The sequence below is a fragment of the Aspergillus puulaauensis genome, chromosome 2, assembly GCF_016861865.1.
Source record: "Aspergillus puulaauensis MK2 DNA, chromosome 2, nearly complete sequence".
Taxonomy (NCBI): Eukaryota; Fungi; Ascomycota; class Eurotiomycetes; order Eurotiales; family Aspergillaceae; genus Aspergillus; species Aspergillus puulaauensis.
The window spans coordinates 5,088,833-5,110,338 of record NC_054858.1 but is presented as its reverse complement, the minus strand read 5'-3'; the positions used below and the strand labels follow the sequence as shown (position 1 = coordinate 5,110,338).

The window sequence follows — 21,506 nt, the reverse complement described above, 5'->3', positions numbered from 1 at the left end:
TGCATGTCCATGGTCGTTCCTTCCGCAGTGACGGGCCTCGAATCAGGTAGGGAAGGTGCCACCAGGGTAGTGCCCTAATATGGAAACCCCATCGACATTATAACTAGACCCCGTTACAAGTGAGGCCTCATAGTCAAGAAGGAACGCAATGACATCTACCATCTCCGCCGTGCCGAATATGCGCAGCGCCGATATCTACGGGCTAAGGGCGGTGCTGGGCCAAGTCCGCAAGCAGATAGCATCATAACTTGAGAATATCCCCCCGAACGCTGCTATCCAGGCCAACTCTCCACAGCCGATACTCATTCAAGGCAAACATCTCCCCGGGACGACCGAAGCACAGATTCGCCGACACTCCAGGAAGCAGGATCTTGCCGAGTAGCACTCCAGCCGGAGACCAGACGTGCACCCCGTCTCCGCACCCGCTGTACACATTCCCGTCCGTATCGCATTTTATTCCATCTGGGATACCGTTATCGGCGAATGCGAAGACCCGCCGGTTTACGAGGAACGGGGCGCCGGAGTAGTACTTTACATCGAATGCGTAACTGCGCTGTATCAGCAATCAAAGCGTTTCACTTATGGAGAGAGAAAGAAAGGAACAGGGGGAAACGTACATAGTCGCCGCCCTAGCAAGACTCTTATCCCCATTTCCCCACTGTGCATCAGTATCAGTAACATAGAGTATACTCTCATCAGGCGAAAGCGCAATCCCATTCGGTTGCCCGATCCCATCCGCCACGGCGCGCACATCACCAGTGTCGGGATCAAACCGGTAAACCTGGTTGGGGAGTTCCGGGCTCGCCGCGAAACCCTGGTCATATCCGTACGTAGGGTCCGTGAACCAAATGCTGCCATCCGAGTGGATGACGACGTCGTTTAATGAGTTGAAGCGGCGGCCGTGGAAGTTATCGAGCAGAGTTGTCGTTTTGTAGGGCGCTGTCGTGTTCATCCAGATGAGCGCCGAGGGACGCTGTTCTGTCCCCTGGGCGCAAAACAGTATTCCGTCCTTGTAGTTGATGCCGCCATTGGCCATGGGGATGTCTGGGTTTATGAGCTCGCGCGTATATGTGCCATCCCCGTTGCGCTTGATCTTTGAGACCTGGATCGGTTGGCCACCGGACTCTGTTTGGTAGTTTCCTGCTACGAACAAGTCGCCCGTGGACGGGATATAGACGGGAGCTTCATGCGCGAATGGGTATGTGGCATTCTCGCCGATGAGGTCGATTGTGGGGTGTTGGGAGATGATGTTTGTGAATACAGGTTGGTTGGTTTGGAAGCTGGCGTTGGCCGCCAATGCGCCCAGGGCGAGGGGTATAAAGGCCGCCGTGTATCTGAGAGCCATGTTGCGATGTTTTTGAAAGTGGGTGGGACAGGAGAAGTCCTGGAAGGGGAATACCAGCTTTAAGACTATTGATCAAGCAGCCAAGGTGACTGGTCCGTGTTGACCGGCTATTGGGCTCCCTACCCATCGCTGTGAAACCTTGGCTTGCCAAGCCGTCGTACAAGAGGAAAGGGGCGCATTAATTGGCAAGCCGATCAGGTCTCCATCAGTAATTCAGTATCCGGAGACCTGGGGAGTCGGACCAAGCCCGAGAGTGTGGAGATATCGGCAGTGACGTCGAGCCCCCGAGTCGCGGCATCTCCACAATCGATCTGCGCATGGGTAGACTGGAGTACATGCTTCGAAGCTCCGACGAGGCATTCCCCAGCTCGTCCATATACTTCTCGTTTCATCCTGGCCCGCACCTCCAAGACAGAGGGGATTCGTACACCGTGCTCAACAAAAACACCCAAGTGCAGCCCTTTGCTCTTCAATATCCAGCAGACGCAATGGCTTATCAGCATTCATGCCCTTCGCCTCAAACATCAGAGCCAGTCCAGGGGATGGTTTAATTGCGGATTGCAGTAGCACGACGAGGCCATCGACCCTTTCTTCTGGATTCTGTACTTGGTTCTTGCCATTGGCCGTTTCAGTGCGCGACGCTTGCGGACTGGCAGTGACGGGTGAAATTCTGTACTCATTTATATGCATCTACTCAATTAGTAACGAGAGATAAAAAACTAGAGATGAAATCCGGGTGGATGTTTACCTTGCGCACTTGTTCCCTGGGAAACCTGGGGTGCATTTTGCTTTCGCGCAAACGCAGTTTGTGTATGCGTACTGGTGTCCTCCGTGCGAAGTCATACAAAACGATTTAAGACAAGAATGAGATGGAAAATGATCCAGAAAGGAGCAAGAGCCGGAGTTTTGGTCCGTCCTTTTATAAGACTACAAGGCATAACATGGCTGGAATATAAGTGATATTGATTGGAGGAATTCTGCTGGGTATAAATACCATGGTTGTCAGTATTTTGACCAGTGAAGCTGCTGGGAGCGGCTATATTCACAACATCGCTGGTCACACAATAAAGCTGTGAACCCTGATAACGCAACACCTCTGGCCCATTCGCGCTACTCTGTGCGATATAAATATCCAGGCTACCCCAGGCTACCCCAGGCAATAAATAAATTTGGAATCTAGCAACATGGATTATTCGTGCTCACGCACAGGCCCCGAGTCCGGGATCAAGACACCAGCAGTTACTGTTGTATCGCCAGAAAATGGACCACACACGATTTCGGTTGACGAGAAGGCTGATGAGCCGGAATACATCACCGGTCTGGCCCTGGTCGCTTCGTTATCATCTCTCACCCTGGCTATCTTTTTAATGCTTCTGGACACCTCGATTGTATCTACAGTAAGTATTCTCTCTGCTGTCCTGAATCAATGATTAACCGTCCAAGGCAATTCCCCAAATCACGACGAACTTCCATTCCCTCAACGATGTCGGCTGGTATGGAACGGCTTACTTGATGGCTGTGTAAGTATTCTATCCATATTATGGAACCTGTCTAACAGAACCAGGTGCTCTGTCCAGCCTCTTAGTGGAAAGATGTATACGTACTTCAACAGCAAGGTCTGTTCATTTTTATCATGATTTTAAGATAACTGACTGATGTAGTGGACATTTCTCTCTTTCTTCACGATTTTCGAACTTGGATCAGCTCTATGCGGTGCGGCAAGTTCATCATACATGCTGATTGTGGGACGTGCTATTGCCGGGATCGGTTCATCTGGTCTTCTCAATGGCGCTTTTACAATTCTTCATGCGAGTTTCCCAGCACGGCGTCTCCCAGGTATGCCACTTCACTTTACTTCCTCTACTTCTCCAATGGCTAACTGGAGCAGCTTTAACCGGGATTCTCATGGGCATCACCCAGCTAGGTTCTCTTTCCGGCCCGTTAATAGGGGGAGCCCTCACGCAGCATGCATCATGGCGCTGGTGTAAGTCTGCCTCCCTACCCTATAATATTGCATTTTAACAAGGCCCAGGTTTCTACATTAATCTCCCCTGTGCCGCCGCGATATATCCAGCCCTATTCCTCATCCACATCCCAGACGGCCGCACTGCAATGTCCAAATCCCAACCCATCACCACCTCCCTCCGCCATCTCGACATACCCGGCTTCATCCTATTCGCAGGAACAATGATCCAACTCCTCTGCGCCCTGAACTGGGGCGGAACCTCCTACCCCTGGCACAGCTCCACAATAATCGGCCTCTTCTGCGGCACCGGCGGCACATTCCTCATCTTCCTCCTGTGGGAGCTCCACACAGGCACCCACGCACTGATCCCACTCGACCTCGTCAAGAAGCGCGCTATCTGGGCGAGCTGTCTGAACTACGCATTCATGATCGGCTCCGCAATGTGCTTCACATACTACCTCCCAATGTACTTCCAGGCCGTCCGCGACGCATCGCCTACCAAGAGCGGCGTGGATCTCCTCCCGGCTATCGTAACGACTATCGTCTTCGCTATGCTCTCCGGTGTTCTAGGTACGCCCCCTTAACCTGACATCTTTAAACCAGACAAAGAATTAACGGGATTTAGTGGGCAAACTCGGCTACTACCTCCCCTTCGCAATCGCCAGCGGCGCAATGACCACCATCGGCGCCGCCCTCTTCACAACCATAACGCCCACAACCGCAACCCGGAACTGGGTCGGGTTCCAGCTGCTCCAAGGAACCGGCCGCGGGCTCGGTGTGCAGATGCCGCTGATCGCCGTGCAGACAGCCGCGCCGCGGGAGATGCACTCCGTCGCGACGGGGCTGGTTGTGCTGGCGCAGAATGTCGGGCCTGCGATCTTTCTAGGGATTTGTCAGGTTGTTTTTAGTGGGGGGTTGAAGAGGGCGCTGGAGCGGTATGCGCCTGGTGTTGATAGTAGGGTTGTTGAGGCGGCTGGGGCGAGGGGGTTGCGTGATGTTGCTGGGTCGCAGTTGGAGGGGGTTTTGGAGGCGTATAATGCGGCGGTGGTGGATGTTTTTTATGTTTCTGTTGCGGCGGCGGCGGCGGCGTTGGTTTTTGCGTGTGGGATGGGGTGGGTTAGTGTTAGGGGCAAGAATGAAGGAGAGAAGGGTGAGCAGTAGAAGGTGTAGATATGGATTGGGCGGTTGTTTTGTCTGGCGGCGTGCATGATATATATTGGATGTACAGTGAGATGTAAAAACACAGCTCCTATCACGCCAACTCTCCGCTCTCGTTGACTCAATAGGACTCATATCAAAATGATAACAAAGCAATTATTCTGAAATTGGCCATTGTTGTTGGCAGTCAGGCTATGTCGCTGGGTATGACCTGTTATGGACCGAGCTGCAGCGATCGAAAGCATAAGGTGATGCAAATTATGCCAACTAATTAGCTATATGTGTGGAAATATACATGCAATCCGACACCTTGTATACAAAAGTAAGCACTACCGGTACTGCCACGACCACGTAATCCCACCATAAACATAAACCCCGCCAGACGCCACATTTCAATCTCAACCTCGCCCCTTCCTTATCTACATATACCACTGCCTGAAAAAGAAACCAAAATGGGAACCATCCCAATCCTCGAAGAATGGCTCTACCCAATAGCCCCCGCCCCAGCCCGGCCACGTACAAAACCCATGCAGGTCCTGGCCCTGGGCATGTCCCGCTCAGGAACCGAATCGCTGCGACGCGCCCTAATCATGCTCGGGTACGACCACGTCTACCACGGCTTCGACATGAGCGAGTCGCGCCCAATGCAATGGAAACAGTGGGCGCTGCTGGGTCGTCGCAAATTCGGGCTCACGGGGACATCGCATAAAGGCGACCCGGGGATCAAGCGCGAGGACTTTGACGAGATCCTAGGGCATGCAGAGGCCGTGACAGATCAGCCGTGTTCGATTTTTGCATCGGAGTTGATCAAGGCGTACCCCGAGGCCAAAGTTATCCTGAATCATCGCGATGTGGACTCGTGGTATGAGAGTATTACGGCGCTGATTCTGCCTCATGCGCGTGGATTCTGGTATCATGTTCTTCCGTGGTTTCAGCCGGATATGTACTGGGCTGTGCAGTATACGGTGCATTGTTTCAATATGCATTTTTATGGATCGCTAGAGCGGAATGGGAAGTGGGTGTATGAGCAGCATTCGGCGACGATTAAGGGGGCTGTTGCGCCGGAGAGGTTGCTTGTTTGGAGGGTTCAGGATGGGTGGGAGCCACTTTGCAGGTAAATTCTATGAACGAATATGCTTCCCTTATTCTGTTACAGCACTGACTAGGGTTGTCTGTGCAGGTTTCTTGATAAACCCATTCCGGTGGAGGAATTCCCCACGGGAAACACGCTTGACACGACAAACCAACGGTATGACAAGAATATGGTTCAGGTTGCCATTGTCGCTGTTAGGAACTTTGCCATCTTTGCGGTCTTGACGGGAGTAGCTATTGCATATGTGGCTGGATTATTTCGGCGCTCTACGTAGACGAGCCTGCGGCTTGGTTGCTGTTGATATGTTGATATGAATACGGTATGGTATATTCGGAGTGAATAGCATGATATATATTACTGAAGAAACGTGTAGTTGACATAACAGATAGGATTATCATTGCAAACAATATTATGTATAAATAACAAAATCACCCGCAGTCCCACATGCAAGACGCATCAAAACTTCCCAGCAACAACAACCCGCAATTAAAAAAAAAAAATCAACAAATGTAAACAACAGTCTAGTTACGGGGGTACTCGCGCTGCAGCCAAAGCTCATACTCAGTGCCCGCGCAAGCCTCATCACTCGCACAAGCAGCAGAATCAAAACCAGCGTAGGTGTAGAACGCATCCTTCTTCTTCTGCAAATCCTCAGCACTGAGGTTAGCCTCAAGCGTCTGGCTGTCGTATCCAATATAGCCGATCACATCACCGGGGAAGTTCTCAGCGTTGATAGCACCCTCATTAGCGAAGAGCGCACTAGAGGTGTGGTCACTGTGGTCACCGACAGCGCCAAAGTCATCAATGTAGTTCAGCGCATTGATGCGGTCAGGGGTGTAGTCATTGATAATCCACGCAAGGGAGTCAACGAGTTCATCGTAGGTGTAGCTGCTGCCAGACTCATCGACAGTGCCGATAGAGTCAATGGCCCCCTTCCACAACTTCTCCATACTCTCGTTGCCTGTAGCGGGGAAGCCACTGCCGTCGTTGTTCCCGTCGGGAAGGTGCAGGAAGGCAACGGAGACATCAGTATTGCGCAGGTTATACAAGGAGACGACCTTGCCGGGGACACCGAGGTCGCTCTCGTCCCAGTCGTTGCCGACGCCTGCCATCTCGGCATAGGCGGCCAATGTGCCGGCCTGACGGCTGGTCCAGTAGTCAGGGCCATTACCAGCGTCGCCGGCGGTTACGAAGACCGTGCGGACTTCGTTCTGCAGGTCGATGTCGTGGATGATTTGGGCGTTGATGAAGAGGAGGTCATCGTCCTGGTGGGCGGCGAAGTTGAGGGCACGATCGGCGGCAGCGAGAGAGTCCGTGAGGACTAGAAGCCCGAGGGAAGTAATAAAGGGGCGGAAGTACATGATGGCAGCAGTCGATATGGGTATCAAGAATAAGGTGGGACGTATGCAGGGATTGAGTTTGATGGGCCTTGTGTATAAAACGCCGTGGTATTGCTTTCTACTTTATATCTTTGATGTCTTCTGGAAACGGACTATTGACGTGTGACAGGCATGACTTTACTCTTGGAAAATTGGGCATTCTTCCGTCAATGGTGATATCTTTATCAGACATGGACGTCTTCAGTCTCATATCAGTGTTAAATCAGGGAAGGTAGAATTTACGCTCCCATGGCACCATCTGTAGGCACTGTTACCGGATATACCCCTGGTTTAATTATTTACTCTCTGTTCTCATCATGCGATTGCAGGTGAGGGACATGCCTGACCGTTGAAGTGCCAGCCGCCTTGAGGTATGTGGCATTGCTGAGGGATGCGAGTTGGCGGCTGCCAACGGCTGCGGACACAGCACAATGCAGGACAGTTTGACAATGAATACACTCGTGTTCCATTCATTAATTGAGCATTTCATTTAGATATTTCAGTAATGGCTTTGGTGCGTGGCGTTTCAACTCGTCAAGGACGGTGTTTGATAGGTAAGCGTCCAGGGGCTGAGGAATGCAGCAAGAAAGTCCGCCAGGGCATGGAAAGACAAGAATACGGCAACTTTCCAGTCATATGGTCAAACATCATAAGGCTCAGTAGACCCAGCGGCAAAGTTAATAGTGAGATTCGGTTTGGGTAGCCGGTGGCTTGACCGCAGATATATCGTGGTGGCTGGGGTTGGTATGGTTATCCGGAAGCTATCGCTTTACAAAACAAAGCTCTAATAGTGTATGAAAAATATTAAAAGAATTACCGTTTCCGGGGGTAAAACGTGTGAACAACAGTGGTGGGCAATGGAGGTCAAGTCAATCCCGTGAGACAGGAACAGGATGCCCGCTCACGATGATTAACTGCCGACAGCATTTCAATGGAAGCAATTTCCGTTTCCTCAGGGCCTGAAAGTTCGGATCCGGGGTTCCAGATGCCCCAGCAGCCGCCAGGAATGCGGCCAGTCCCAGACATTCCAGACACCCAAAACATCAACCCGTCGGGACCCATACCCTACTCCCACTAACTCGTGCCAATTACACAGAATTCAATCTAAATCAGGTACTGTTAATGATAGGAAAGATTGCTGTCGCTGTATACACGGGAGTATGGTCGGTATGCGGCGGTGCTTTGCCACTTCTGGTATTAGGGCGCTGTATGGCAATAATAGTAATTCAACTTATTCAAGCAACAACCGTCAAGTCTTATCCTCAACGAATACAGCCGACGCTTGAATATCTTTCTCCTTTCCGCGGCCACTCGATCCACCAAGAACCGCTGCGAAGAATGCACGGATCTGCCGCCTACTCTGCCAAAGAGGTAAACCAGTAATAGTGATAGCACCAAAGAATGCCCAAATAAAGGTAACCACAATCCAACCAGTAAAGAAACGCTCTGAGAAGATATACCCAGTTCCATACATCGGGATTGGCCAAAGAATTGTCATAGAGATGGCGATGAATAGCGCAGCACCGAGGGCGATGTTTCGTGCCCTGAGGAGCTCAACGCGCTCTTCCTGGGCTGTGACTGTTATCTCCCTCGCCCCGTGCTCCGGGGATGCTTTCTCAGAGCCAGAGATTGCACTATCATCAACGAGCTCGATTTCTTGAAACCTTTTGAAATCGTAGTTCTCAGGGCGCAGGTACGTGATGAGCGGAGTAAGCACGACGGGCGCAGTCAGCGCGAGCATATTGCCCGCCACGCAGGGATAAAAGTCCGAAAGCGTTGCAACACTGACGACGCCTTCGCGGCGGTACGCAACGCCAATCCAAGTCCCAATGCTTGCGATGGAGCTGAGGATGGGGACGAGCGTTACCGCGTACTTGCTCTGCTTGCGCCAGAAGAGGGTGCAGGCGCTGGGTATGACGGCGCCTTGTGAGGTTAGTATATCCCGGCCATAGAAATTATGAATACGAATAGAGAATTCTCACCATCAATTATAATGCCAATGGCAGTTACGATGAAGCTAACTGAGAAATTCGCATAGCAGAGGCCGACTGCCACACAAGCAACCACGACGCTGAATACGACAACAGCGATATGTGAAACGAAGATGAGTTCCTTTCCCGTAGCTGCTGGCTTTATGTACGCCCTGTAAAAGTCGTATGTGATTAGACTCGTCACGGCCACGGTCTCTGTTTCATTGTCAGCGCATGGTCAGTAAAGCGCGTCTTATCTCACCGGAGCTTAATGCACTAGTGATGGCCTGGAACAGCATGAGAAGCACTGCAACAACCCCTCCCTTGCCGAGGATAACATATGCCACATATGGCATTTGGAGGGCGTTTGCCACAACATCTGCTGCCATTGGATCGGGATATGTTGGCCTGCTAGACATTAGAATTCATCATTAACTCGCATTGATAGCAAGACCTACCAGGAAGGGGTATGCTCAAGCGCTGCAGCACCGAGACCAAAGGTAGTCGAGATACAAAATGGAATAGTGAACTGCATAATCTAGCATAAGCAACGGGATGCAATGTCATGGAGATTGCTTACCCAGCATAAAGCACCCAACAGGTATCCAGCAACGGTGGACTTTGGATCAGCAGCAATCGCCTTCTGAAATAATCTATCCATGATGTTAGGCTAAGAAAAGACGAGAATGGAGACATCTTATGCACGTACTGGGAATCGACAGTCGCCGAGAACCCGCCACCCAAGAACGTAAGCCCAACAAGCCCACCGTAGACACTTTTCATAGTGAGAAGATGTCCATCAGCATTCCCAATAACGGGTCGAATCTCAGAGGCAGCCACCAAAAGCTCCCACATCTTACCGGGCGAACCCACGTGGGATGAGCTTGCATACATGACGAACATGGAAACAAGCATTATCGCGAAGAGAATAACTGTGTGAACTAGAAAAGAATATAAGCCACTATACCATTGCACTCAGGGATATCGCTTACCCCATTCTGTGAGAAAGGTAGCCTTGATCCCACCGAAGAATGTATATATGCAGACACCCAAGGGAAACATGAAGCAGACTGCAACCTGGTGCATTCCAGTCGTTAGGTGAAAGACGCTCGCACCGCCAACAAGCAAGTTAACCGAGATAAAGATCTGATAGATCAGAGAATACACAGCGAGGACAATATGGCCCGGCGCACCGTATCGATGCTTCACCAGCTCCAGAAAGGTGTGCGCGCTGGGAGCCTTGCGTTTGAGTTCGATCGCCAGGACCGCGAATGTAAGGATAGGGACTGAACATCCGGCACCAAACCAGAATGTTGCAGAAATGCCGTACAGATAGCCAAAGTTGGTTGAGGACAGGAGGGTCGCGCTCAGAGTCCATGAGGAGACCACGGACGAAGCGATGAGTCCTGATCGTACAGAGCGTTTGGCCGTCAAGTACATCTCCGAGTCTTGTACTTCGGACATGTACTTTTTCAGGGCGTATGAGGTTAGGCTCATGAGAATCGCGAAGAGGCCGCCTGGGTCGTCGTTAGTTCTGAGAGGTAAGGCTCACTCGGTTCCTTACCTAGCCCTATCACGATGCCGTAACCAACACCCTGGTCGAAGATGGGGAAGAGCGCTTCCGTTGCCATGTTGATCTGCAAGAATGTCTATCGACGAGAGAAAACCTTCACTCTGCTTGACATTTAGGATTGTATCCGATCTCAATGGAGACCAGAGCTGCCGTTTAAGCGTTGCACGTCATATTGGGAGCAGTGGCATAAGCAGGACTAAACTGACGCGATCCTTGAAACGACTCCAACTCATCAGCAACCGCGCCAACTGACTCGCCGCGGCTCCGGAATATCAGATATTTTCTTTTGTTATTGGTGAAGCCCCCAGTTCTGACTCGGTTGTTACCTGCAGGATCAAGCTCATTTTACTGGCGTTGTCAATTGCCTGATTCGCCCTTTCAAACGATTAACCAAGCTCAGTACACCTGCAAGCTTAAATTGATTCACAAATCAGCACTTGAATCAGCACCAGGATCACTCATACCTCACCCTGGACCTTCGTTGAATTCCACAATGCAAAACTTCAAAGCCGAGCAAGCACGAGCCGCCGCCTCTCAGCGATGGAAAGCCGCCCAAAAGCCCACCGGGGCTGACGAATGGATAAAACGCGCCCAGGAAGCATCTTCGATCCTCAAGATCGATGCAGTTGAGCGTGATTCTGCAGGGAAATCACCCTTCGCTGAAGTCCAGTTACTCAAGGACGCCGGGTTAGTGAACCTTCTGGGCCCGCGCAAGTATGGAGGTGCTGGCGAGACCTGGCAGACTTCGTACAAGGTCACTACGGAAATATCGAAAGCAGACGCGAGTATTGGGCATTTGCTTGGAAATCATTATTCTTGGTATGTCGACCGTTCCAACCACTGGCATTTTGACTTACATCTCAACTACGATTTAGGTTCTGGAGCAGCCAGATTCTAGGAACACCCAAACAGGCCGAGAGATGGCTACGGGAGTTCACGGAAGGGAATTATTACCTGGGAGGTGCGGTGAATCCACGCAATGCCGATATGGTGGTCGAGAACGCCGGCCTGGAACTCGTCTTCAATGGAGAGAAGTTCTTCTCCACAGGTAAAGCCACAATTTACCCCGATGACGGATCGTATTCGATTATGGCACTGATAGTGCCGTAGGAGGCGTGATTAGCGACATAACAGTTCTAGAAGGCGTGCTCAAGGACGGCACGCATGTCTTTGCTTACGTCCCTACCAAGCAGCCCGGAATTAGTTTCAAGGGCGATTGGGACGTCATTGGACAGCGGCTTACTGTGAGTTAAGCTATCCGTACACATGGTTTAGAGGCCCACTAATATACCGCGTCCCAGGAATCCGGAGGCTGCGTAATCCGGAACGTCAGGATCCCCTGGTCAGAGGCTGCAGGCTTCGTTGATAAGCAGTTGACACCGAGGGATGCGTACCACGACTTTATCCTTCCTCCAGTGCAACTGCAATTTGCCGCTGTTCATCTTGGTGCTGCCATTGGGGCGTTAGAGTCGGCAGCAGAGTACACCAGAACAAGAACCCGGGCGTGGCCCTACGGCGGAGACAACAAGGCCAAGGCAACTGAAGAATGGGTAAGTCGCCATTCAATACGTGTATTCCGCAGGAGTATCAAGCTAATTTGTTAAAGTACATTCTGGAAGGATATGGCAGGCTACAGGCCAAGGTCTGGGCCGCCGAAGCCCTGATTGATCGCACCGCCGAGAGACTTTCCGAGGCCATCCATGCACCCCGGCATGAGCTAACGCAGGCTAAACGTGGCGAGATTGCCGTTCGTAAGTTACCAAGTTACCCACTACAGAAAGCTTAGGAAATATTGCTTACTTGATTCTAGAGGTCGCGGCTTCCAAGGCGCAAGTTATTGAGACAGCACTGGAGACGGCAACTAAGGTCTTCGAGTACGTTGGCGCCAGTGGAAGTCTGAGCCGTTATGGGTTTGATAGATTCTGGAGAAACACTCGCGTTCATAGTCTCCACGATCCTATTGTTTACAAGTTCCGCGAGGTAGGCTCGTGGACGTTGCTGAAGGAGGCGCCGGAGCCGAGTTGGTATACATGAAGAAGATTCAATCAGGATGCTTCTATTTCGGGTTTAAAACTGCTCTCATCATTACGGGTGAGCTTAGTATATTCTATGGGATCGGCGGAAACAAGAGTACAAAATAGGAAGATCCTATTCCAAGAATTAGGCGCGCTGCACCTTGGTGATCCTCCCTGTCTTGACGTCGTAGATATAACCAGTGATCGGCACATCAAGAATCAGAGAATGGTTCTCAAGCAGCTTGACATCGTCCAGAACGCTGGCCTCTAGATCCGTAAATGGCAGAAAGGCAATATGGTTGGCGTCCTGCCCTAGCTCAGACCGAACCTTTTGGCGAATTAAGTCGTCAGAGAAAGTTAACATACCGCAGTCAGTCTACGACATTCATTAGCATGACCAATTAATTTCCCTTGAAGGGGACCCATACATGGTGTACGAGCACGATCTCGCGTGTCCCAAGAAGCTGCTGCGAGATGACCAGGCTGCGAATAGCATCGATGGCACGCCCTCCTGCATTTCGAATAACATGCGCATCGCCTTCTTCTAATCCTAGAGCTTTGGCAGGGTCTTCCAACCTGATCAGTATAATTGGCCTCAGCGACAAGAGTCCTGGGCCGTCTGAGATCACCAACCTAGTCTGGCATCCATGCAAGCGACAACTGCTACCTTTCTGAGCAGCAAATTAGCATAAATCAGAGAGAATATAGTCTAAGAATAATTTACCGAGCAGGAGGCAGCGCAAGGTCGCCTTTAGTAAAGGACGCCGCATATTTTTCATTCGCGGCCTCAATTTCACGAGTTTGTGAAAAGACAAAAGACATGATGTGACGAAAGTTGAAGTTTGATCGATAGTAAAATACCTGTAGGTAGGAATTTATGATATATTTGTGAAAGATCGAGAGATGTTGCGTGATTGGAGTCGAGAATGAGCATCGCAAGACAACGGAGTTCTGATGGAGCCACCACTTCACGCTTATCACCATAGTGAACAACGTACAGGATAGTGAATTATGGCTTGATAGAGGCTAGTGATGTTAGAGTAGCCGGCTGCCCACAGTGGGGGACAATATTCCCCAGAAACCAATATATTTTTGAACTACACTGATAGACATTTTATCGATAACATAGACCGCAAATGACGGGAAAAACAAGGGGATCACTGTTCAAAACTAGAATCACATAGTAACAGTCAGAAAGAGCTGCTGGTTTTCACAGAAGTAATTTCCGTCTGCATGGGGCCTATAAGCTTCGATATCCACAGCTACCAGAATACAGCCAGGCTTCGATACTCTCATATCTGCCCACCGAGATTATACGCCTATCCTTTTATACTGCGCTCCAATAGTAGATCCTCGACCCCAGAATCCAACGGAAGTACAGCTCTAATGTTGTTGCCCGCGGTCACTCCCAGTCGCTGTGAGACAGTTGCCTAGTCACCATCCCTGCATGGTTTCAAGCCCGCTGTCGGTATTCAGCCTTATTTGATGAAAACTCTAATTGAAAGTGTATTATGGCCATATCGATCTGCAAGATGTATTTCTAGCATAGCATATTACTGGCCGGAAGCTTAAATTGTGGTAGTTCGTGATGCCCAAGGGGCCTGGGTGCTCCCCCTCGATCATGCAGATCCCAGTGTATCACAAGCGTTCCACCTGAAGAACCCGAGATAACCAGCCTTGCACTCCCGTGGTATATAAGACATCCGCACATCTCCCGTCTCTGTCGGTGACTTCCTCAGACCGATCTCCACAGCAGAATTCCGAAGTTCCATTATCATGTTGTCCAAACTTGCCTCCACCATCCCCCTCTTTGCCATGGCGACCACGATCACGGCTGCCCCAGTCAAAGGCGACGATGACTGGCACTTTGCAAGCGTCAACACTTTCCCCGGAACTTCAGGTACCACAACAACCGGCCGCGACTGTATGTTCTCCACTCCTTCAAGCGCAAGAGGTAGATCTAGACATGCTGATAATATGTCATAGGCGACCTATCGGTTCGGGAGAGTTTATGTCACGAATTATGTCATGTTTATCAAGAGAAGGAGCGCCCTCAATGCTATGACGGCTGTTATCGCCACATTCAAGCGGAATGTGATTACCAGAAGATGGGCCTTGGGTCTGGCGAGAACCCTGCAGGTCCAAGTACACCAAAGAGAGGGCCTAATACTCCGCAACTTGGCCCTAGTTCTAGCTCTGGCAGTGGATGAAGTGGCCAGGAATATAAGGGGAAAGGATGACAGCCCATTATTGGAACTATACATATGGAAAACGGTATTGTCTCTATTTACTTCGCCAGCTTGGACATATTACATGAAGAATCCATAATGACTACACATGAGACCATCAAAATTTCAGACCAGAAATCCCGCTTCTCTAGCATTTATTGTCAAATCAGCTCGCTCTGCACCACCCGATTCACATTGGTCATTTTGGAGATGTACAGTAGTATAACAACACTAATCCTGGCGAAGTGGAAGCGAGTGAAGAGGGCTTTCCGGTGCGATCATTCCCCCCAGAGGATGATTATGTACGATCGGCACTATGTTCAAGGATCGTGTAAGTCACCACCCTTCGAAAGAGTTGAATCAGGGGTACGGACCAGATGAAGTCCCTAGGTTGTATATCCCCGATTCAAGCAAAGCGTTCGGATTGCCAGTGTAGGAAAAGGTAAAGTTTCGAGAGAACGAAGAGAAGAAGAAGTTGTTGGATATCGCAGCTTGAGAGAGCATGAAGTTAGACAAAGCCGATGAGTTAACTATTGATAGAAAGCCTTACCTGGGCTATTAGGAACTAGCAGGGAGCGCCCACGTAGCCTCCTCTTGAGGTATGTCCATACCACAAGGGCGGACGGAGGCAAGGTGACGAGCAAAGTAATAAAGGCGACAATAGCTTCAGTAGACCAGGACATTGAAAGGCTGGGTGAGAATGGCGATTTCGATTATGAATGTCGAAATTAACTACCACTGTGCGTGTTGAGGCTATATATACCCAGCCCTCGAGAAAGGTCATATCGACAAACAGGGGCCAAGCCGACATGAGGATCCTTATGTGTGGGAGGTGCCGAGATTTACCAAACTTCGGCCTCGACCAGTCGCAGTATCCGGATTGTTCATTTCAATAATGCGACCTGATGGACAGACATCTCGTAATCCAAGCTGAGCCGCAGCGGGATCAAAGTACGGATTGGAACCAGCCAAGGAGCATCTTTCTCGTGGGCCCGGGCTCCTGATTTCACTGGTGTGGAGACGAACTGGGCGGAAACAAACCACAACTTGGACTCAGCAAATCAGGTCAGAGCGCAGCTGCAGCTCTTGATCTTGGATGGAGCCCTTGGCAGCGAGGTGGGACCAGTTTGCCCATTGTGGTATCGCCCAATAAGCATACAGCACTGCCAGGTGTTGACAGCCTTGCTGATCTGGCGGTGGACGAAACCACATTTCGGGGTTGACCAATGAGTGTCAGAGTTGCAGGGATTGTCCACGACGGAGATAAAATCACCAAGATCCCCGAGGGATTGGAAAAAGGTCTTTATCATTCGCGGTGGCCCTTCAGAGACGATACAAAACTGCCACTGATCACACTGGAGACACTGGAGCCATCTTACCGTTGTATTCGCTACGACAGCTTCCCAACCAGCTTGTGCACGTATCTGCTGATCGCCCAGTTCGCATTGCTGTTGGTTTGCAAACATGCCTGGGAAAGCGCCTCGGGTGGATGCTGCGACATGGGACAGGTACAGGGAGGAGATTATCTCGTTTTATCGGGAGTCGAGCTTGAAGGAGACGATGGTCAAGATGAACGAAAAGCATGGCTTCCAAGCGAGGTAGGTGCCAACTGTGTGAGGGTACACTCCCCAGTTCTGATGGATTCCCCAGTGAAAGTCAATACAGAGCAAGGCTCAAGGTCTGGAAAATTGGCAAACATACCACTCCCGATACTTGGGTGTTCATTGATGGAAGAATGAGGAAACGCAGGCGAATAGGGAAGGATACCGATGTCCTTCTATACGGAGAACTACAACCTCCTCGGAAAGTGGCCAAGGAGATCGCAAGGAATGTCACTCTCGTTGACACCCTTCACGACCTCAGCGATGTTCCTACTCCTGATGGTGTCGAGATTTTAACACCCTGCGCTGCCAGCCCCCTTACTTTTGACGTAGCTCGGACAAAAACAATGTCATATTTGGAGTTTGTGGGACTGATGAGGCCGTGGATAGGTACGAATGCAACATCCCTATCTGTGACAAGGTGTACTGACATATTCAGTGGAAGTAGTGGCTTCCCATACACCTTTATGTTCGCCCGATCCACCAAGTCAGTTGTGTGAGATGTTTCGTTGGTATAATATCAGCCCATGCTCAGAGCTCCTGCTGCAGTCATTGTCATCGGACGTTACCAAGTACCTCGCCAACAAACGGTTCAGTGATATTCTCGAGTATTGGGGCAAGTACTATATTAGAATTCGAGCCCTGGCGGATTCTCAAGACATGGAACTTGCAAGACTCGCACAGGCAGTGCTTCTGATGGTGCACATGTTATTGTATGAATCAAACAACATTCACAACCAATTGGAACCCAGCGATGCCGTATTCATCCTCCAGGAGCATTTCCCCTCGGCTTTAAAAGATATATATGACTTGAAGACCTCATCCTGGCAAATCCTCAGGAAAACTTTCCTTGATGCGGCTGTGGCAAGAGGTGATATAACATGGACAAAATCGTTGCTTGCGCAAGGAGTGCTGCCCTACTCCAATGCTCATCTCCTCGACATTGCACTTTCTACGAAGGATTCCGCAGTGATTGATCTACTTTGGCAAGCCGGATTCGCACATCACGTATCGTTTCGAGATCTCGACAATATGGACACTGATGTACGCTTCGCTGTTCTATGTAACTTGTTGAGATCCAGGGTGACTCGACCTACCCAGCTCAATATGGTTGATAACGAATACTCGCGTCTGGTAGGACTTCACTGTGGCATCGTGTTGGTTGAGGCAGCTTCAAAGGGCAGAACGATTGAGGTCACGGTGTTGATGGATCTCTATGGAAGTGCAATAGATCGGAGATGGCTCGGCGTTGCTTTGCGCGCAGCAGCTGGATTTCGACATTTCCAGACGGCGGAACACTTAATTAACTCTGGTGCTGATATACATTCATCGGGCAGGTTTGGATTGTCCACATTATTTAACCTGGATACAGGCACCATTTGGCAAAGAATGACACCGATCCAGCTCGCTGCAGAGAAAAATGACATCGACCTCGTAAGGTTGGTACTCTACCATGGAGCGGAGGCAGACTCATTTCGAGCGGGAGCCTCTACAGACTCGGATGACTTGACGCCCCTGCAATATGCAGCTCGGAATTGCAACTTTGATATGGCTCGGGTCTTGCTAGATGCCGGAAGCCACCCGGATTCGGGTGAGCGCGTAACCGAAGCGGACACCCCATTGCAGATATCGATCAGACGGGATGACGAGAGGACTTGTGGTCTTTTGTTGTCATCAGGGGCAGACGTCAACAGCCGCCCTGCGTGGATCAACGGCCGCACTGCTCTTCAGGCTGCAGCAGGCACTGGAAACATACCAGTTGCACAGATGCTTATCCAAAAAGGGGCGACTCTCAATGCAGCTCCTGGGATAACGGGGGGCATGACTGCACTGCAGGCAGCTGCATTTGGCGGGCATTCCGCAATGATAGAATTGTTGTTTGCAAATGGCGCGGATATCAATGTTCTTCCAGCACCCTGGGGAAGAGGCATGACAGCTCTCCAGGCAGCGGCAGCTGGTGGACATCACGAGATTGTGAAGACTTTGATCAAACTTGGGGCAGATGTAAAGGGACCTGTAAGTCATGAGGGCAAAACCGTTTTAGAGGCAGCAGTGCCGCACCAAGACATCACGATGCTCGAGACATTAATTACCCATGGTGCAGAAGCTGACACTGCGCATTCCTTTTTACGTCCCACTGCTCTGGAAATTGCGTCTCAAATTGCCTGGCTGGAGGGAGCAAAATATCTTTTGCACTGTGGTGCTAAGGTCGATCTCCATATCAAGAGAGATGGAAGATGTATAGGTAGCTGCATGACAGCTTTAGATTGGGCCATTAAGAATAACGACTACCCCATGGTGCAATTGTTACTTGGGAAGAGTGCGGTCGCCACTATCACGTCCACGGACTTCACTCGACGCTTTCTCTATCACTCATTATCGAACGGAAATGACGCCGCTATTGTTAAGCTTCTGTTGCAACATGCTCCTGATCCGGAGAAGACCATTAGAGATGGACACCTTCTACAGACCGCTATATATGGTGCGCACCCACACTTGGAAGTATATAAGCTTCTATTGGAACAAATGGCCGTCCTCCCGAAACCGATCCGGGTGGCCCACGCTGAGCTAGGGTGGAGATGTATATCGACTGGTCACCTTTTTCGTAGAATAGATCGTGCCCTCATTATTAGCATTGCTGATCTCCTCATGGACGCCGGTGTCAATATAGGCGAGTGCTTAAAAACAATCGGAACGTGTCTTCAAGTGGCCCTTCGACAAGGTGATGAAGACTTTGCAGACTATCTATTGTCCCGTGGCGCCCATTGGGACGGCCCTGCAACGGAATATTGCGGAACACCCCTGCAGGAAGCCGTTGCGAGCGGATGCTACAATATCGTTCCCAAGTTGCTTCAAAATGGGGCTGAGGTTAACGCTGCTCCATGCCTGGATAGGCCAGGAGCTATGACTGCTCTCCAAGCTGCTGCGGATAAAGGTCTAATGAACGTGGCTCGGATTCTATTGGAGGCCGGTGCAGATGCGGCCGCATGTCATAACGGCAGGACTGCCATAGACATCGCTGCACGTAAAGGCCGATTTGACATGGTGGCATTATTACTGAAATCATTGCCTGAAGTGAAGCTGATTGCTACGTGCGAAGTAGCGGCATGTGAGGCAGAATCAGAGAATTATGCTGTGATTGCTAAGTGGTTGAGAGAGTATGCCGCGTCGAGAGCGCGCGAGACTATGGAGCTCTAATGACAGTCTGTAATATTCCATATCCGTCGATGAGAATATGTGAAGGAAGGTATATTAGACACTGACCATGTATCCAATACACGCTGTCCATGGGGTACATGCAGTAGATTAACCTTCTGATAGTATGCGAGTTCTCTGACACTCGCGTTGTATAAATAGCACCTATGTCAAACCCACAGCAACCCAGGATATATTAAGTTTCTGGGTGAGAGGATCCTGCCTGGCTTTTAAAAGGCTGTCCGCACCCCCTGAGGGTTATGGAAGGTGTCATTAGGATCCAAGTCTGCTTTCAGCCCTTCCAGCCTAGGAAGGTTACTACGCCAATATGCGCGCTGGGCATTGGGCATCTCGGGGTCCGGACAGCCGAGATACGCATGTCCCGCGCTCTCTGTTACTGCCTCAGCAAGGACACCATAGAGGCCGTTGGTGAAATCGTATTGAGTCTGCGAGACTGGGCCCAGTGGGTTCACCAAGAAGAATTGGATCAGGAACAGCAAGTCCCGGTGCCCATATGCAGTGGCATCGTCGGGGACAGAATTAATGGCGCCACCCTCGAGACTTATAGTGACGAACCAGGACAAGGAGCCAGCATTGTTGCTGTGGATGTACTCGAAAAACTCGTCAATGGCCGAGTCAGGAATAAGGGTGCTGGGCGTGAAGCCGAGTGACTTCGCATAGAACCACGTCGGGGTATCGCCAACGAGTTGAAGTATCGTATCCTGCAGAGTATGCCCGATCATGCCCAGCCAGTCTGTCAAAACCAGGATTGTACCTGGCTCGCTGATGGGGAATCTGTTCTCCAGATCCAGTGAGTCGAACTCCTCCTTTGACCCGAAGAAGATACCTTCGAGGATGATCTGGCCGTCAGCGATAACCAAATCGGTCTCGAATTTCCACGACAGATCCTCTTGTGCTACGAATGCCTGCCAGTCCTTGAGCACTTTTGCCTTCTGGGCCGCAGTTCCAATATTGAATGAGTACGAGAACTGAACAGCCAACCCCGGCGCCGGTTGCGTGCGGACCTTGAACTCGGTAACAATCCCAAAACTCGCTGCCGCACCCTTGACGGCCCAGAAGACATCCTGATTCTGTGCCTCGGACGCCCGCACGATGCTTGAGTTCGCCAGCACCACTTCGACCTCTTGGACGTGGTCTAGCGCCATCCCCCACTGGCGCATCATCGGCCCCTGCCCGCCTACTGTGAGGTGGCCTCCAGCTTTGATAGTTGGGCAGATTCCGTGCGCCATAGCCCTCTTGCCTGCACCGTAGAGCTTTGTGTCTATGTCGCCTAGGGTTGTTCCCGGACCAATTGTAGCGGTGTACGTCGAGTCGTCCATAGAGAATTGCGAGAAGTGCTTCATATCGACTACTATCGCCCCGTCATTTCCCCCAAGGCCTACCAAACTGTCAACCATCGTCTCTCCCATCAAATAAATAGAAAGGACGAAGCAAAGAAAGAAAATACACCATAGTTCCCGAAACTATGCCCCCCACTCCGTGCCTGCACCTTGTAGTCATAATCCGAGGCACATTTCACAATCGCCGCAATCTGCTCCGCGGAATCCGGGAATGTCACTGCCGCCGGCGTAACGGGGATATTCAGATTATACGCGTGCACTGCGGTGGATTGGTAAAGGAGCTGATCTGAGAAAGCGACATATGCTGAGTTCCCATCGACCGCAGATACCAGACACTCACGAGCATCACCGATACTAGTCGTATTTCCCATGACAAAGGACGAAAAAAGGTCAGAGGAGGTAGATAGATCACCCCATGGAGAAAGGAATCCGCGCGCGCGACTGGAATGGGGACCCCTTTTATGTTGTGGTCTCCGAATTATAAGACATCGGTGTTATCCTGCAAGGGTCCATGAGCCAAGGGATGGCCAGCCATATTGGGACGGCGATTGGAGGTGGCTGCGACTTCTGGCTGGCCAATCCAAAACGAGAATTCAGATTGCTTGTCCTTCTTGAGGAAAAA

General features: G+C 50.7%; 10 protein-coding genes across 10 annotated transcripts; 5 read left to right on the top strand and 5 right to left on the bottom strand.

Moving 5' to 3' along the window:
• Positions 1-241: 241 nt before the first annotated feature.
• On the bottom strand, positions 242-1,345 carry APUU_22064S (SMP-30/gluconolactonase/LRE family protein; the record flags this gene model as incomplete). Its single annotated transcript, XM_041700886.1, has 2 exons — positions 242-548; positions 618-1,345. The coding sequence occupies 2 exons, from the start codon at positions 1,343-1,345 to the stop codon at positions 242-244; spliced, it is 1,035 nt and encodes a 344-aa protein (XP_041553826.1).
• Positions 1,346-2,529: 1,184 nt separating this feature from the next.
• Positions 2,530-4,472, top strand: APUU_22063A (MDR family MFS transporter; the record flags this gene model as incomplete). Its single annotated transcript, XM_041700884.1, has 7 exons — positions 2,530-2,742; positions 2,789-2,865; positions 2,910-2,961; positions 3,007-3,181; positions 3,234-3,329; positions 3,378-3,881; positions 3,937-4,472. 7 exons carry the CDS (start codon positions 2,530-2,532, stop codon positions 4,470-4,472), a joined length of 1,653 nt encoding a protein of 550 aa, XP_041553825.1.
• Positions 4,473-4,921: 449 nt separating this feature from the next.
• APUU_22062A (sulfotransferase family protein) lies at positions 4,922-5,836 on the top strand (the record flags this gene model as incomplete). The annotated part of the gene is made up of 2 exons (XM_041700883.1): positions 4,922-5,583; positions 5,650-5,836. The coding sequence occupies 2 exons, from the start codon at positions 4,922-4,924 to the stop codon at positions 5,834-5,836; spliced, it is 849 nt and encodes a 282-aa protein (XP_041553824.1).
• A 247-nt stretch (positions 5,837-6,083) lies between these two features.
• APUU_22061S (uncharacterized protein) lies at positions 6,084-6,923 on the bottom strand (the record flags this gene model as incomplete). The annotated part of the gene is made up of 1 exon (XM_041700882.1): positions 6,084-6,923. One exon carries the CDS (start codon positions 6,921-6,923, stop codon positions 6,084-6,086), a length of 840 nt encoding a protein of 279 aa, XP_041553823.1.
• A 1,267-nt stretch (positions 6,924-8,190) lies between these two features.
• On the bottom strand, positions 8,191-10,542 carry APUU_22060S (sodium:solute symporter family protein; the record flags this gene model as incomplete). Its single annotated transcript, XM_041700881.1, has 8 exons — positions 8,191-8,864; positions 8,924-9,127; positions 9,174-9,319; positions 9,370-9,440; positions 9,492-9,564; positions 9,621-9,852; positions 9,904-10,428; positions 10,476-10,542. The coding sequence occupies 8 exons, from the start codon at positions 10,540-10,542 to the stop codon at positions 8,191-8,193; spliced, it is 1,992 nt and encodes a 663-aa protein (XP_041553822.1).
• Positions 10,543-10,977: 435 nt separating this feature from the next.
• Positions 10,978-12,518, top strand: APUU_22059A (uncharacterized protein; the record flags this gene model as incomplete). Its single annotated transcript, XM_041700880.1, has 6 exons — positions 10,978-11,303; positions 11,360-11,532; positions 11,595-11,728; positions 11,786-12,034; positions 12,091-12,235; positions 12,295-12,518. 6 exons carry the CDS (start codon positions 10,978-10,980, stop codon positions 12,516-12,518), a joined length of 1,251 nt encoding a protein of 416 aa, XP_041553821.1.
• A 126-nt stretch (positions 12,519-12,644) lies between these two features.
• Positions 12,645-13,321, bottom strand: APUU_22058S (beta-class carbonic anhydrase; the record flags this gene model as incomplete). Its single annotated transcript, XM_041700879.1, has 4 exons — positions 12,645-12,875; positions 12,928-13,067; positions 13,133-13,170; positions 13,224-13,321. 4 exons carry the CDS (start codon positions 13,319-13,321, stop codon positions 12,645-12,647), a joined length of 507 nt encoding a protein of 168 aa, XP_041553820.1.
• A 954-nt stretch (positions 13,322-14,275) lies between these two features.
• On the top strand, positions 14,276-14,709 carry APUU_22057A (uncharacterized protein; the record flags this gene model as incomplete). Its single annotated transcript, XM_041700878.1, has 2 exons — positions 14,276-14,423; positions 14,486-14,709. 2 exons carry the CDS (start codon positions 14,276-14,278, stop codon positions 14,707-14,709), a joined length of 372 nt encoding a protein of 123 aa, XP_041553819.1.
• A 249-nt stretch (positions 14,710-14,958) lies between these two features.
• Positions 14,959-15,410, bottom strand: APUU_22056S (uncharacterized protein; the record flags this gene model as incomplete). The annotated part of the gene is made up of 3 exons (XM_041700877.1): positions 14,959-15,041; positions 15,102-15,218; positions 15,278-15,410. The coding sequence occupies 3 exons, from the start codon at positions 15,408-15,410 to the stop codon at positions 14,959-14,961; spliced, it is 333 nt and encodes a 110-aa protein (XP_041553818.1).
• Positions 15,411-16,191: 781 nt separating this feature from the next.
• On the top strand, positions 16,192-19,526 carry APUU_22055A (uncharacterized protein; the record flags this gene model as incomplete). Its single annotated transcript, XM_041700876.1, has 3 exons — positions 16,192-16,325; positions 16,378-16,718; positions 16,768-19,526. The coding sequence occupies 3 exons, from the start codon at positions 16,192-16,194 to the stop codon at positions 19,524-19,526; spliced, it is 3,234 nt and encodes a 1,077-aa protein (XP_041553817.1).
• Between the last annotated feature and the right edge of the window lie 1,980 nt (positions 19,527-21,506).